The 13,932-nt window shown below is 34.7% G+C and overlaps 1 protein-coding gene across 3 annotated transcripts; it reads left to right on the plus strand.

Annotated features, from left to right (window-relative positions):
- The first annotated feature begins 912 nt into the window (after window positions 1-912).
- LOC147485818 (eukaryotic translation initiation factor 3 subunit B-like) lies at window positions 913-9,137 on the plus strand. Of its 3 annotated transcripts, XM_086571545.1 has the most exons (9): window positions 913-1,059; window positions 1,608-1,751; window positions 2,762-2,896; window positions 3,160-3,275; window positions 4,366-4,520; window positions 5,825-5,893; window positions 6,330-6,522; window positions 8,360-8,456; window positions 8,564-9,137. In XM_086571545.1, the coding sequence occupies exons 1-3, from the start codon at window positions 994-996 to the stop codon at window positions 2,888-2,890; spliced, it is 339 nt and encodes a 112-aa protein (XP_086427671.1). In that variant the 5' UTR covers window positions 913-993; the 3' UTR covers window positions 2,891-2,896; window positions 3,160-3,275; window positions 4,366-4,520; window positions 5,825-5,893; window positions 6,330-6,522; window positions 8,360-8,456; window positions 8,564-9,137. The 3 variants fall into 3 exon arrangements, with proteins under 3 accessions (XP_086427671.1, XP_086427670.1, XP_086427672.1); XM_086571544.1 differs by having other exon boundaries at window positions 8,360-9,137; XM_086571546.1 differs by lacking the exon at window positions 8,360-8,456.
- The last annotated feature ends 4,795 nt before the right edge of the window (window positions 9,138-13,932 follow it).

The raw sequence follows: 13,932 nt of genomic DNA on the forward strand, positions 1-13,932 counted from the left end.
CGGTCGTCCCTCACCATTCTAATAGGATCACCGCCACAATAATTGTATGATGATTGTGAAAAACTATATTTTGTATATCAATGAAGCATGTCGAGATGATTTCTCTAGTTAGTGATGTATATATATAGTCACGATATTTGAATACTTTTATGGAAACCCCGCATGTTTTAAATGTTTTCTATAAGTAACTATTTATTGGCTATGTATGCTTTCTCTGGCATAGTTGTTTGCTCATCCTACTTAACATTTCCGACGAGCCAGGCGATTCTTGGAGGAGGTTTTTCCTAACCCTAGTGATGACGGTTATGGTGATTTGGGAGGATTTCCTTATGCTTGACGAGGACAATGAGTCAAGTTCATACTTTTGGTTGTATAGAGATAGTCTAGTCATTTTGGTTGTATATATATAGAGCTCAAGCTCATTTTGATGTATTTATTTGATGTATTGGAGTGTAGTTCATCATAAACATTTTGGGATATGTATATGGGCATCACAGTGGTGTATAGGGTGAAGATTTTGTATATATATGGTTGTTGGAAGGGTATTATGAAATGTCCAGGTTTATGACAGGTTTTAGGGTTTACGAATGTCGATTAAACAAAGAAAACTCTGCCGAAATTTCGGTAGAATTGTGATGGTGTCGGCCTCGAGATTCACTCATCGTCCTTGGGATGTGTGCTGGGGTTTCGGGGCGTGACACGCACCATAAATGCATTTAATTTAATTTTACTTTGGAAAAATGAAAAAACTAAAGACAGATAGAGAGAATCTAAAGGGAAAGAAACCCAAAATATATCTCTCTATTTCCGGTTATGTAGAAAATGTAAAAATTCCTCTTTCCTGACTTCGGATTTCAATCGGTCGAATTGATCTTATTCCTCTCTTCTCGCCTGCTCAAGAACCAAACCCCCCCCCCCCCCCTTAAGTCCACAAAATTCAAAGCGGCGAGCACTTGCTATTGAAGTGGGGATATTAAAGAAGATGGTGTATGGATGCCTGTTGATTCCTACACGGAGAAAACCCGTCGGTACTGCTTCATTGAGTACAATACAACTCAGGTTGGTATTCATATGTGTTTGTCTTTGAATTAACGTGAATCAGCAACTAATTTCAGTTTTGTTTTTCCAAAAGAATTGGTATTTTGTATAAAATACTATGTGTTTATATTTCTATGGGAAATTTTAGGTGGTGAAGATGTCATATGAAGTTTTTAATAGTGATACGATTGATTCATGTTTTTTTAGCAGAATATTTTCTACAAAAGATATATATATATATATATATAATATATATATATATATATATATATATATATATAAGGATGGTTATGTTATGTTCATCTTTCTAATTAAAAGATAATCAAACGTACCATTATGGTATTTGGTGATGCTGACTTTCCTGTCGTAAACTATCACGTTATGATCTTAGATATGCAATCAAGCATTCGCCTTTGTCTTCCCACCTAATTGATCTGTTTTGAAGATTGATGTAGTTTACTTGTGTTGAATTGATTTAAATTATAATTTTATGGTCTTACTGCATTGATAGTAATCACTTTGTTATAATTGTCCCACTGAATTTTTCGTTTCTTAAATATGGATTTCAGGAGCCTGAGCTTGCGAAAGAAAAGTCACATGGCTACAAACTTGGCAAGGAATATATTGCCGTGAACTTATTGGATGACTTTGACAGGTTCATGAAAGTTCCAGATGAATGGGACCCTCCCGAAACCAAGACATACACACCTGGGGTAATATTTATAATCTGGCTCATGTGCATTATGTAATAAGCATTTCTCTTTGGGTTGGCCATTTCTCTTTTGGAAGAGAAAATCTTGTATTAGGTCCTGTGTTTGATATGAGCGCATTGATATGAAGATTTACATGTATAGTTATATGGTGCTCAAAGGTTTAGTCTCTGGTTCTTTTTTGGAACTTCAAAATGTTCCCTTTTCCTCTTTGTTTGATACTAGAGATTACCTGTGCTTGTAAGCGTTATCACACTGTAGATATAGTTATCTCAATTTATAGTCACAGAAGTCTATGGGCTAGAAACTCTGTGTATACATTTTAAATTCTACAATTGATTTTGGCTTAACTTATTCAGTATAGCAAAAAGAAAAATTCCTGGAGTCGACTCTGTGACCGCTAGGACCGGTTCCAAGACATAGAAATATTGACTATGAATCTACATGTTAAGCTAATAACGTCAAAAGTCTAAACACATCTTGAGAAATGAGAATGCGTTAAAACTATTGTGTGTCTAAAGCTAATTTTTATTTATATCTTTTAGTGCCGTAAGGTTTCACCCTTTTTTTTATATATGTGGGCTAATTATGGGGCGTGTCTTTGATATCTAAATGACTAAATAAGATAATAGTCATGATATTTGCGTAGTTGGGCATCCTGTCACCTCTCAGATGGTGTTTATTTAGATTTTTTTTAAAGAACAATGATATATGGGCTTACTCTATGTGGATATGAATACATGATTTTTACATGAAGATATTCTTATCTTTTACTTGGAATGCGAGTGACTATTAGCATCAAGATCGGTTTCTTAAATGTTACTTGCAAATTATCACCTTTTTGGGTGGATTTATAGAGGAGTTGCACTATTTTGTATATAGTTCTTTATCATTTAGGAATAATCATAGACATGGCGTATAAAGCTTATTGAAAAATGGTAGTATATAGCGTGTTAAATACTCTTTTAATGTTAAGATACATTTGTGAGTATTGCATGTTGTACTTCTTATAGGAAAACTTACAACAATGGCTTACTGACAAAGAACGTGATCATTTTGTTATTCGTGTTGTTTCTGACACCGAGGTGCTATGGTATGAGGCGTACTATGTTATTCATAATTATTGGAGAAAGAGAGTTTAGAAAGAGGTATGTAATTTCTCATATGAGTTTTTTTTTTTTTTTTTGATCTTTGAGTTTTTTATTTTTTATTTTTTATTTATATTTTACAAAAGGCGGTTTTGCTATCTCAAAGTGAATTTTTGATTGTCGATCAGTTTCCCAATTTAAGTTTGCTCCATATAATTTGGTTTAATGTAGCTGGTACGGTCATACCTGATGATTCATTACTTTTGTATGATGTGTTTTAGAAGCTCAAGCTCATGAGTATTGTTATTGTGAATATGGTTAAGGTGACTTCAGATCATCATGAAGAAGTGATTAAGGTTGGGATCAGTCCATCATTGAAAGAAAGTGAGTCATTTAAGAAGTTTCTCTATGTCATTGCAGGCTGTCCAGGTGATGTCAGGTACTACTAAGAATGTATTCTGTAATAGTTATTTATTTATATTTTTTCTGAAAAAAATGAATTCATCTTAAACATTACAAGGAGTCACCTTGGTTTTAAGCAAAGAAGTTCTGAGTTTGGTATCGATTGCAAATAGTTTTTGTAATATGTTTATTGCTTTTGTAATAATCTGCTTGCATCTGTTTTTTGGCTTCGATAATGGCTTCGTATAATTACAATACGTATGTTTTTGTACGATTTTGATAATGTATGTTGTTGTTCAACACTTAACTTAAGACTATTGAAAGTTGTAATTTCTTACGATTGAGTGTACCAATCGCTCTATTGAAAGCCAAATTGTAACATACGCAAACAGTCAATAATTTCAATATTATATTATTCGTGGTGTGACTCTTCTATTTCTGTCTGCAACAATGAGTTCTTTATTCGTGAAGTGTGTATTAACATATAATTCCTAATGACCGGTGAACAGTTCAATGAAACAAATGTAAAATGACTGAACTTCATATTTCTTCGATCTTGAATTAAAGTATCCCTAAAGGTTCGGTATGTGTACGCCCTACATTGAATAGTTCCATCACTATTTCGACCTCTCGACATCATTCTCTAACTTTTTCTCTTTGTGGGCTTATAAAATATTAGTATATCTTCTCCTTTTGTAATCCTTTGTACAAATGGATTCAATAAAACTTTGGTTTGATTATTCTCTCACGCTTTCAAGACTTCGTATGAATAATATTGTAACAGATTTTTCATCATTTTTTATGTTCAACATCACTGTTAGGTGACTTGAGATAGATATTCTTCTTCTCAACGTCATTATCGTACCCTATTATCTTTTTTTGGTTGTGTGAAGTGTTATGCTCACTTAATGTGGCACCTGTGTCATATATATGTTTTTTTTTGTTTTGCACTTTCAACTAATGGAAAAAGGGTTATTACCCAATTAAATTTGATTTGACATCTATCTAAAATTTGCTTGAGTATCCCCCTGTTGTTAACCAGTCAACGTGATACAAAAGAAAAAAGATTCTCTAGGTGTGTTCTTTAAACTTCTCATTGAAATGTAATGTGTTCTTTTCATCCATAGATGTTCTTGATCTGAAAGAGTTTGGAGAATTTTGGGAGTCGACTTGCAAGATGAAGCATCATGATTGATGGTGTCCACTATTGATTTAGGATGGGATCAGAAGCAGATTGTTTATCTCTGTTTGTTTTAAAGAGATGCTCAAGTTAGAAAAATAGGTAATTTTTTTCCTTACCAAGTTTCCCTTCTTAATTTCAACATGCTCATGTTTAGGTGTAGATCGTAGTATTATTGTACTAATGTATTTATGTGTTTTTTATATTGTCGCCAATACTTTTGAGCACCTCATAAAAAATAACTACTAAACCACCCTCTTATTGTTCTAGCTTTCGTAATATTGAGTTGAGAAAGAGAGCATAACACCCCCAATTAAGGACATTTGATGAATAATGTATTGAATGTTTTAAAATATGTCTTCGAGCAGATATGAGCTGGTATAAATAATTAAATCTCTATTAGTAGTATCTCCTATAATCAACCTGGCCTCTTAAATTCATCCGGGTATTTTTTCTTACACATAATACCCACAGATGAATAATTAAATCAAATACCTAGATATTTATTAATGAGGACTATTTGGTCTTTTTACCCCTTTGTAAATTCTTAGTACCGATATTATCCTTAAATTAACATGTTGCTTAACACCTTTGAATAGGAGTAATCGGTCCTTTTTTCATGTGGCGGCGAATTAAAAAACTAATTCCACGCCATTTTGAATTGTACTCCCCACCATAAATGGTATTTAATTAGCAATTAATAATTTGATAATTTAATTAGACGTTAAAGAAAATGAAAAGTCTAGGGAGAGAATACGAAGGGATGGAACCCCAAATATTATTTCCTTCTTGCCCTACCCTAAACCCATAATCTCCCCACTCCCCAACCATTCTTTTCCTTCCCAACTATTTTTGTTCACTCACTCTGCAATTTCTTTGTATCCATCATTCCGTCACACGCCATGGAGGAGGTGAAACACTGTTATATTTTTATTCATATATTTGTCTTCATCTTTGCAATGTACGTTTTCAGATCCCATTTTACTCCCCCGCCTCTCCATCTTTCCCTCACTCTGTCTTTTTGTTTTTTGCACAAATTTGCACACTTCAATATGTCCAGACTCTTAGATATAAGTTTCTTCAATACAACGGGTTGTAAACGATTGTTCCTCGAATTCCAATCTTTCTCGACTTCAATTTGATTCCATTTTGATGTAAGTACCTTTGCATTTTGTTATATCTAATATATATGCAATTGTTTGCTTTTATGCTATTTATTCGATTTTCTACTTTCAATTTTCTTAAATTGATTTTGAATGATTTTTGTTTTGAATTGGTTTGTGGTTTTGATGTTTCAGTGATTTGAATTGTTTTGTGGTTTGTGGTTTTAATCAACTCTTGACTATTGATCACATTCTGATTGTTATCATTTTAGTACCTTTAATTAGTTTTGCCTTTGATCGTAGGATTCTGAAATTCCAGTTGCAATGGCTGAGAATAGTGGGTGATGCATTTCAAATGAAGACAATGAGAAGGTAATCATCAGCTTCTTGCCTTCTATTTATTCATCATAATTCGTTGAATTTGTTTCATTATTTTCTCAATCTCAAAAAACAATTCATAAACGTATCCAGTCATCACTTTCAAAGTGTTTTTAATGAATTCGACCGCCACTACTCTCCATCCTCTCCCAAAAAGGTGTTCCTTATTTGATTGTTGTTAGTGTTGTTTAATGGCAGTGGTTGTATCTGAACTGTATGTGCCTGCTGCAAATTTTTTCATCTTTTGGTTTAAGTTGAATTTTGTTTACTCTGGTCATTGAGGCACTGAATTAATTTTTTTTTAAAGAGGAGGATAAAACAATTTTGAATTTCTTGGAAAGTTGCAAAAGGCATCAATTCCACTGCCGGTCAATCAGTTCTATTGTCTTATTTATTACATTATTAGTTAATTTTTTACTTTTTGTTTCAGGTTTCTAATGTCAGTCGACGTTGTTGGCCTTAGATGTCAGCTTGGTGTGAATAGGGAATGAGGAATTGTGGCTGAAGTGGCCGAACAAAAATTGGAAATTTGCAAAAAGAAAGGAGGTGCAGAAATATCATGGACTGCACTCCTACATGCTGAAAAAAGAGTATGGTTGACGGATCGGCAAACCGGAACTCCTGTAAGTTCATCTTCATGCTAAGTGTCTATTTGTTGCTTTCATTATGCTAAGCGTACTATTATGGTACATATTTCTAAATGATGGGTTTCAAGTCGTGATTTTAAAACTTGTTTTGTGTTGAGCAGTTTAGTGTTGAATACGTGGGTTTTTATTTTATAGATATATATAACCTTGATGGAATTAATTGGTGTTAAGTTCTTATTGAGGAGTTTTTATCTTTACTATGTTAGGTTTATCTTAATGACTTTTCTAACTAGTTCATTGTAAACTCTATTACTAACTGGTACCACAGACCTCAACCATAGATAGTTATGAAATCCAGTCAATTATGTCTGCACTTTCTTTGTGGCCTGGACACAATAATACGTACAATAAGACCACTTGACTTATTGCGAATTCCATGCACATTGGTAAGTTGGTGCTCACCTAGCTAGGTCGGCAACATTGCTTACTTGATAATCTTAGTTATTTTGTGTGTATCGAAATTGAATATTTTGTGTTGAAGCTTTTTGTTGTTTTTAACCTATAAGTGAATCATATTTATACTTTGAATCTACAAATTTGGTGAAAAGTTTTCCTCTAAAAGTAGTTCTCTTTTTTGGCTTAGCATTTAGTTATGCTATTAGAATTGTGACTCATCAACTTGATTGGAGTGAATTATTCCACCTTCATTTAGCCGGTTTGTATTATGCATAATTGAAATGTAAAAAGTTGGTATATGCTTTTGGGTTCTGTTACATGCATGAAGAAATTGTTTAAACTTGTGGTAGATTATAGTAATAAATTGATACTCATTGAAAGTATAAATCTTTAGTTTATGCCTCCACCCAGAGACGTACGTAATTGTTATACTCGAGTTTCGAGACGTATAGATCCAGTGAGCAAAGCTTTATGCCATTGTTAATTAGAATGTTTTCTTTCACTTGATTAATTTGTTTATGTCGTCAATAAGGACTACACTTATTAAGGACTCTATATTTATTGGCCAACACTAAGTATATTAGGGCCTCATCACCTTGCCTGAGTGGCTAAGACTTAACCAGTTGTTTATAGTATTAAGTTAAGCTATGACATTTCTTTTGTATAAACTGAAAAAAATTACGCCATATATACATTAATGCTCTACGTATAATGCTCCCTTTGTAGTACGATATGGATCAATGTCTAGCTCTTTCTTTTTCATAGTTATGGCCTGGGTAACTAATTCCTTTTCAATATAATATGGGTTGGATACCTCATGCTTTATGAAGAATTTCAGGCTTATCATGGGTTCTTTACATTTTTGGTTTGTTTGCTTTCATTTTCCATGCCACACAATGTTTGAAATTTGACCTTTTATAGATTAAATTATTAATAATGGAAGATATATGAATCTGATTAGTTTCAAGGTTTATTCGGACAAAGTTGTTCTGATGATGGATTAGTGGTACTTTCATTTTCCCTTTATGTGAAAATGCTTTGCTCATACACTTAAAATGTTAAAACTGATATGCAGATCTTAGTTATTAATAGTTTTGTAATGCTTTGAATTCCTGACCTGTGTGTTATAGTTATTTTTTTATTTTCTATTGGAAAAAACTCGCATGCTACAGTCGTTGGAGGCTTTTGTTAATTGGTGTAAGGATTATCAGTAATCTCTGATTTGTCTTTATTGATTTTATTAGAAATAACAAAAAAATCTATTTCATATTCTAAGTATTATCACATGCTCTCTTTGGTTTGCATATACTGCTCTAATTAAAGAATATTATTGAAGAAGAGTGGTGAAGAATAGATGGTCTAACTGATTTTGTGCACCCCTTTATGAATTGTTGCTACTCCTTGCCCTCATTCCTAGGTTGGAAGAGATGATCACTCGGGGTTTGCATATTGTTTTGTAGCTAGGAGTCTTCAGAAGAAATGTTGAAGTTAATCATGGTTAAGATATTTTGTCGGTGAGAAACCCAGCGAGATATTGTTGCTTTATGTGTACGCATTACGTAAGTGTGGAAAATTTCATGTCAATTTTTGTATTTTTTATTAACATTTTTATTCTATGCAGCTATGTTTTACCCTGGGCTCTGCAGGACTGCAACCAGAATCCACATATAATAGACAGCAAGAGTTCTATCATGTATCCCTTGCCTCTAATTACAGTTTGCTCCTCTTCGCAAGTCCCATTTCATTTGTCTTTTGCTTGAAGGCAATTGCTTCCATGCATCTGTCCCGTCGCAGTCTTGGACAAGGTACCAAAGACCATATTGTTTGGAACCCAATAAGTTAGTGTCTTCGCTTTACAAAATTCAGTGATGTCTTTGGCCGATTACAAGCATTTTGTATTTATCTACTTCTGGTTTCAATCTCGCAAAGGCACAGGGTGACTCTCCCAAAGTTCATTCGGTCACATCGGCACTAATGCTTCAAGCACAAGGGGGGTTTGATACGAAAAACGTTCTACTTCCAAGCTACTGATATCTCCACCCTGGACATAATGATGTCCTGGATTGTCCTTAATTTCTATATAGAGCCATTAGGGTTTCTACTGATTTTCACAATAACCATTTTTTATGTGTTTTCTGATAATTTGGTACCTTTATAAGAAGCATACCAAAATTTTGATTTGGCTACTTCTTATGTCCAAAGTAATTGCTTATTATAAGAGGTTCCTTTTCTTCATTGCATTAATTAATAAATTAGTGAAATGGTCTACTAAAAAATTATAGTAGACTCTTAAAATATGGATTGAATCTGAATCCACTCCAGCTGTACAAACTTTAGGCGTTGAGGTGCAAAAGGGCATGAGCTATGACAATTTCGCAGAAGACACTACAGTTAAATATGGAGCAGCTTTACTCTCCTCTTGATAACTATGTTTACATTTTCTTCAATAAGTTTTGTGTATCATTCATGTGAAGAGCACGTGCATTTTGCTAGTACACTTAATAATGATTCACATTAACAACATTAAAAAACTTGCCTCGTTGGGTAGGAGTTGAGGTCGCCACAAAGTATACTTGGTAGAAATGAACCATCATTATTCTAAACAAGTGAACAAATAGCTTCACTTTGGTAAGAATTCGGAAAAACATTATTTGTCCCCGACTCTTTGTGACGACTCTCCACTCCCCTAAAACCATAAACAGTTTTAAAATATGGGATAATTAAAACCAATAAAAATTTTAACTTAAACAACAGTCATCTTCATTACCAAAAACAATTTACAAATGAAAATGCAAATAACCTTATCTCAACTGAAAATCTATATCACCTCAAGGAAAAACAAAACTTATCCTGAGATGCAATGCTAACGCGAAAACCAATCTTCTTCATCACTAAACCTGTCAAAACTTATCAACTATGTTCATTGAATGAACACACCCGATAAGCAAACATGCAAATCGGGTCAGCATTATAAAAATGCTGGTGTGAGTAGCTCTAAAATACAACATATAATATACATATATATACACAATCCATACGGCAGTTAGTTCCTCTACCGAGGCGCCTTAACTTTCAACGACTAATACAACATTCTTAAGTACAATAATCTAGGCAGGTAATTCCTCCATTCGAGGCCTTTAACTTCCCACTAACCACACAACAAACTATACTCATAAAAATAAGGCATGTAGTTCCTCCATTTTCGACTTTTTTAGGTTCTAACTAAACTATAACCCGTATACAAATCATCTATCTAGAGATATATCATTTACCAACATATTACCATAATTATATTAGTTTAGACTTTCTTTGTGTGTCCCTAAAAAATCACGTTATCTATGTCTTACCTAGTTTCCCTGCTACCACAATCGCTACCCATGTACATCCACATGCCTCCCTTACATAATGAGCCACTCCGTAAGCGTAACCACCACTGGCGGGATGCGCGCACCGGGTAAATCCTCACAAAAAATCTATGTAAGCAGCCACTATTCGGCAAAAATATTAAAGCATCATCGATTTTGAACGGAATAATCAAGCCACTATTCGCTTCAAAGAGGGTCATTCACTTTTTTGAAATGCCGGAAGGGCCGCCAAAAAGGCCATTCAGATTAACCAAACGCCCGGAAGGGCCAATCATATGAGTTGTGGTAGTCGTTTCTAGGATTTTCGTTACGTAAATTTATTCAAAAGTCATACATTAATGACTCATAAACATTTCTACTATATCACGTCGGCGGTCAATTACCTTATTGCACTAAGCCATAATATCTAGAAACATCTCAATTATATCTCATAGTCACTTTCATTCTTTCACGTGCAATATATTATTGCACTACACCACACTCGTGGGCAAATATTCACCAATACTATATTAGCATCTCACATATAAAATAATAGAGTGTATATACATTTCTCCAAGATATTGCATTAATATAAATATCCCAGCATATTATCTCATGTCACAATGCTTCAACGTATCACATACATTTTTATTATAACATATTAGGAATATAATATCTCCTAATATCTCAATATCGTCACGTGTCAAAAATACACAACATCAAGGTCAAATCTTTCTTAGATAATGACCACCAAATTATACAAGCTTCCACAGCATTTTATTACTATATGTGTCCATATAATATACACATAAAACGTAGTACAAATAAACAGTCCACAGTCCACAGTCCACAATCAAAGCCCAATATATATATGTTTTACACACTACTCACGTCAAATCTAAATTAGATAATGACCAACCAAGTTATATAATATCGACAATATTTTATATAATCAAATATGTGAAAAACTAGAAAAGTCAATATTCCACAGTCAAAGTCAACGGTCAAAGGTCAACACATCATGGTCAAGGTCAAACTCAACATGTCATGGTCAAAGTCAAAGTCAACATGTCATGGTCAAAATCAACCGCCATGGTCAAAGGTCAAAGTCAACCGTCAAAGTCAACGGTCGATGGTCAAAGTCAAACTGTCGTTTCCGTGTTCGACAGGTTCAGGGTCATAGCTATAGTTCATGGCTAAGGTCAAAGGTGCATGGCTCATGAGCTCATGACCAAGGTCATGGTTCGGACCCAACTGGCCAAGCCCAAACCTTAGAACCCGAAAGTCTACACCAATTTATTATTTCTACCTGACCCAATTGGGATCTATATTAAGTCCTATGGACTGGCCCCAAGCAATATTAGAAAAAAAAATTTCCCAAAACACAACCGAAGTTCGCCCAAAACAAACAAAGAAAACTGTCCCAAAACTTAACTTAAACTGGGCCCAAACTAGACTTAATTAAACTGGTCCAAAGATTTCAAAACAAATAGAAAAGGGCCCAACCACTTAAATTAGATTTTGGCCCACATAAAACTAAAACTGAAATTTCGGAGTTCCTCCATCGAAATTTCGGCCAAGCCACCAAAACATTTCGGCCCAACCACTTAAACTAGCTAAGCCCAAGAGAGACTGACCCAAGCCCAAGCCCAGCCGGTCATCTCCTTCCTCCAGCAGCCACCACCACCATCAAAATCGACCGGCCACCAGTCCTCCACACACCACCCATTTTTAACTAGGCGGTTTTAATCTCTGCAGAAAACCCAACAACATTAACAAAGCCAAAAATCCCAACTCTTAACTCCACCATCTCCTCCAAATCTAGATCTAAAATAAATTTCGGCCACCATTGATGGAGCTTCGAGCTTCAATCGACAGCCCCACACACCCAACATCAACCCAACTACCACCATTCATCAACAATACAATCAACAAAACCAATCAACCAAACTACAAACAAAAAAACAGCCCAACACCGGCGCCATCGCGAATTTCGGCCAAATCACTAAATTAAGCTTCTACCCTTCCGAGGCCCCCCACACACCCTACACTACCCCCCTTCAATCCATTATTAACCAACCAACGAAATCCAAACAAAATGGTTCAAACGATTTTAAAATGCAAAAACCCCAAGTCCCAAGATAGCAAGATAATGGCGTTGTTAAAAGCATAAGCTTTGGCGGCACCTCTAATCTCCATCTCGACCACGATTCCATCCCCCACTAACCTCTAACAATACAAACCCACCACAACATAAAACGAGTTCAAAACAGCCATAGAGCGGGGCGCCATTGATGCTCATTCGAAAGCTTCGACAGTTTTACCCAAATCAACAAAGTTTGGGCAGTTTAATACAAATCAATTTAATAAAATTTAATAACACAAATAGCACGAATTCCAATACAACAGGATAATGAACAAAAAAAAAACGAAACAATATACCCCTAAAATAGCAAAATAGCTACTCACCCGTATGAACGGCTCCTCTACGAATTCCTCCGAAGTCCGGGCTGTCGCTCCTCCACCCTCCGAAATCCAAATCTCCTCCATTTTTAATATTCTATTATTCTCTCAACCCTATTTTCTAGAAAAATGTGTTTATATACTTGGGTCCGAAACCCAAGCCCAACACCAACTCGGGCCACAAACCAGGCCCACGTATCCTGAGTCCAATCCGACGAATTTTTAAATAAATAATTAATTTAATTAATTAATAAATAGATAAAAACGTATTTTAAAAATACACACGTTCAGTCACAAACAATTTAGACTTTGGCTCTACTTATAGTGGTGATATTAGGCTGTGCAGTTAAATCGGAAATCGGACACTACTCGGTTGAAGAGCGAGTAGCGAGTAAGTCTACTCGGTCGGGATTAATCATGATTACTCGGATGATTTTTTCTGAACACTATATTTCTATACATATACCTGTTAAATTACTTAAATAAAATTTAAGGCACTGTGGCCTAATAAAACAAGTAAAAACATTTATATACCCACATAATAAAGCTAATAAATGACTCTGTGGCCTAATGGATAAGGCACTGGTCTATAAAACTAGAGATTTTAGGTTCAATTCCCAGCAGAGTTGTTCTATACTTTCCATACTCTATTTACTTAGTTTACCAAGCAAAAACACAACAATAATTGAGAGCTAATTAAAAACTCAAAAGTGCATACTGCATATCATAATTCATAAAGCCAAATAGCAATATATGCTAATATCACCGTCCCAAAAAAAAAACTTTAAAGTTCAGCAAAGTTAAGCATTTAAGCTATTCTCTATAGTACTGATACTCTAATAGTTTAGACAAAAATACCACAAGTCAACAAACACTCAAAATGCTAAATTGCCAACAAAGCTTCCATGACTAATGACTACTGATCATTTCCAACGTCAATATCTACATCAATATCATCAGCATCATTTTCATTAACATCGTCATCTCTGAGGATAAGTGAATAAAAGAAGTGAGGAGAAGAACTGAAGAAGTGAGAAAACTAAAGAACATAAGGAGGAGGAGGAGAAGTGAGAGAAGAAGAAGAAAAAAAAATGGAGAAGAAAAAGAAGACAAAATGGAGTACCTGGAAGTCGTAGAGGTCCTGGAGATTGGAGAAGACGAACTAATCGTGGAGGTCCTGGAG

The sequence above is a fragment of the Coptis chinensis genome, chromosome 7, assembly GCF_015680905.1.
Source record: "Coptis chinensis isolate HL-2020 chromosome 7, ASM1568090v1, whole genome shotgun sequence".
NCBI lineage: Eukaryota > Viridiplantae > Streptophyta > Magnoliopsida > Ranunculales > Ranunculaceae > Coptis > Coptis chinensis.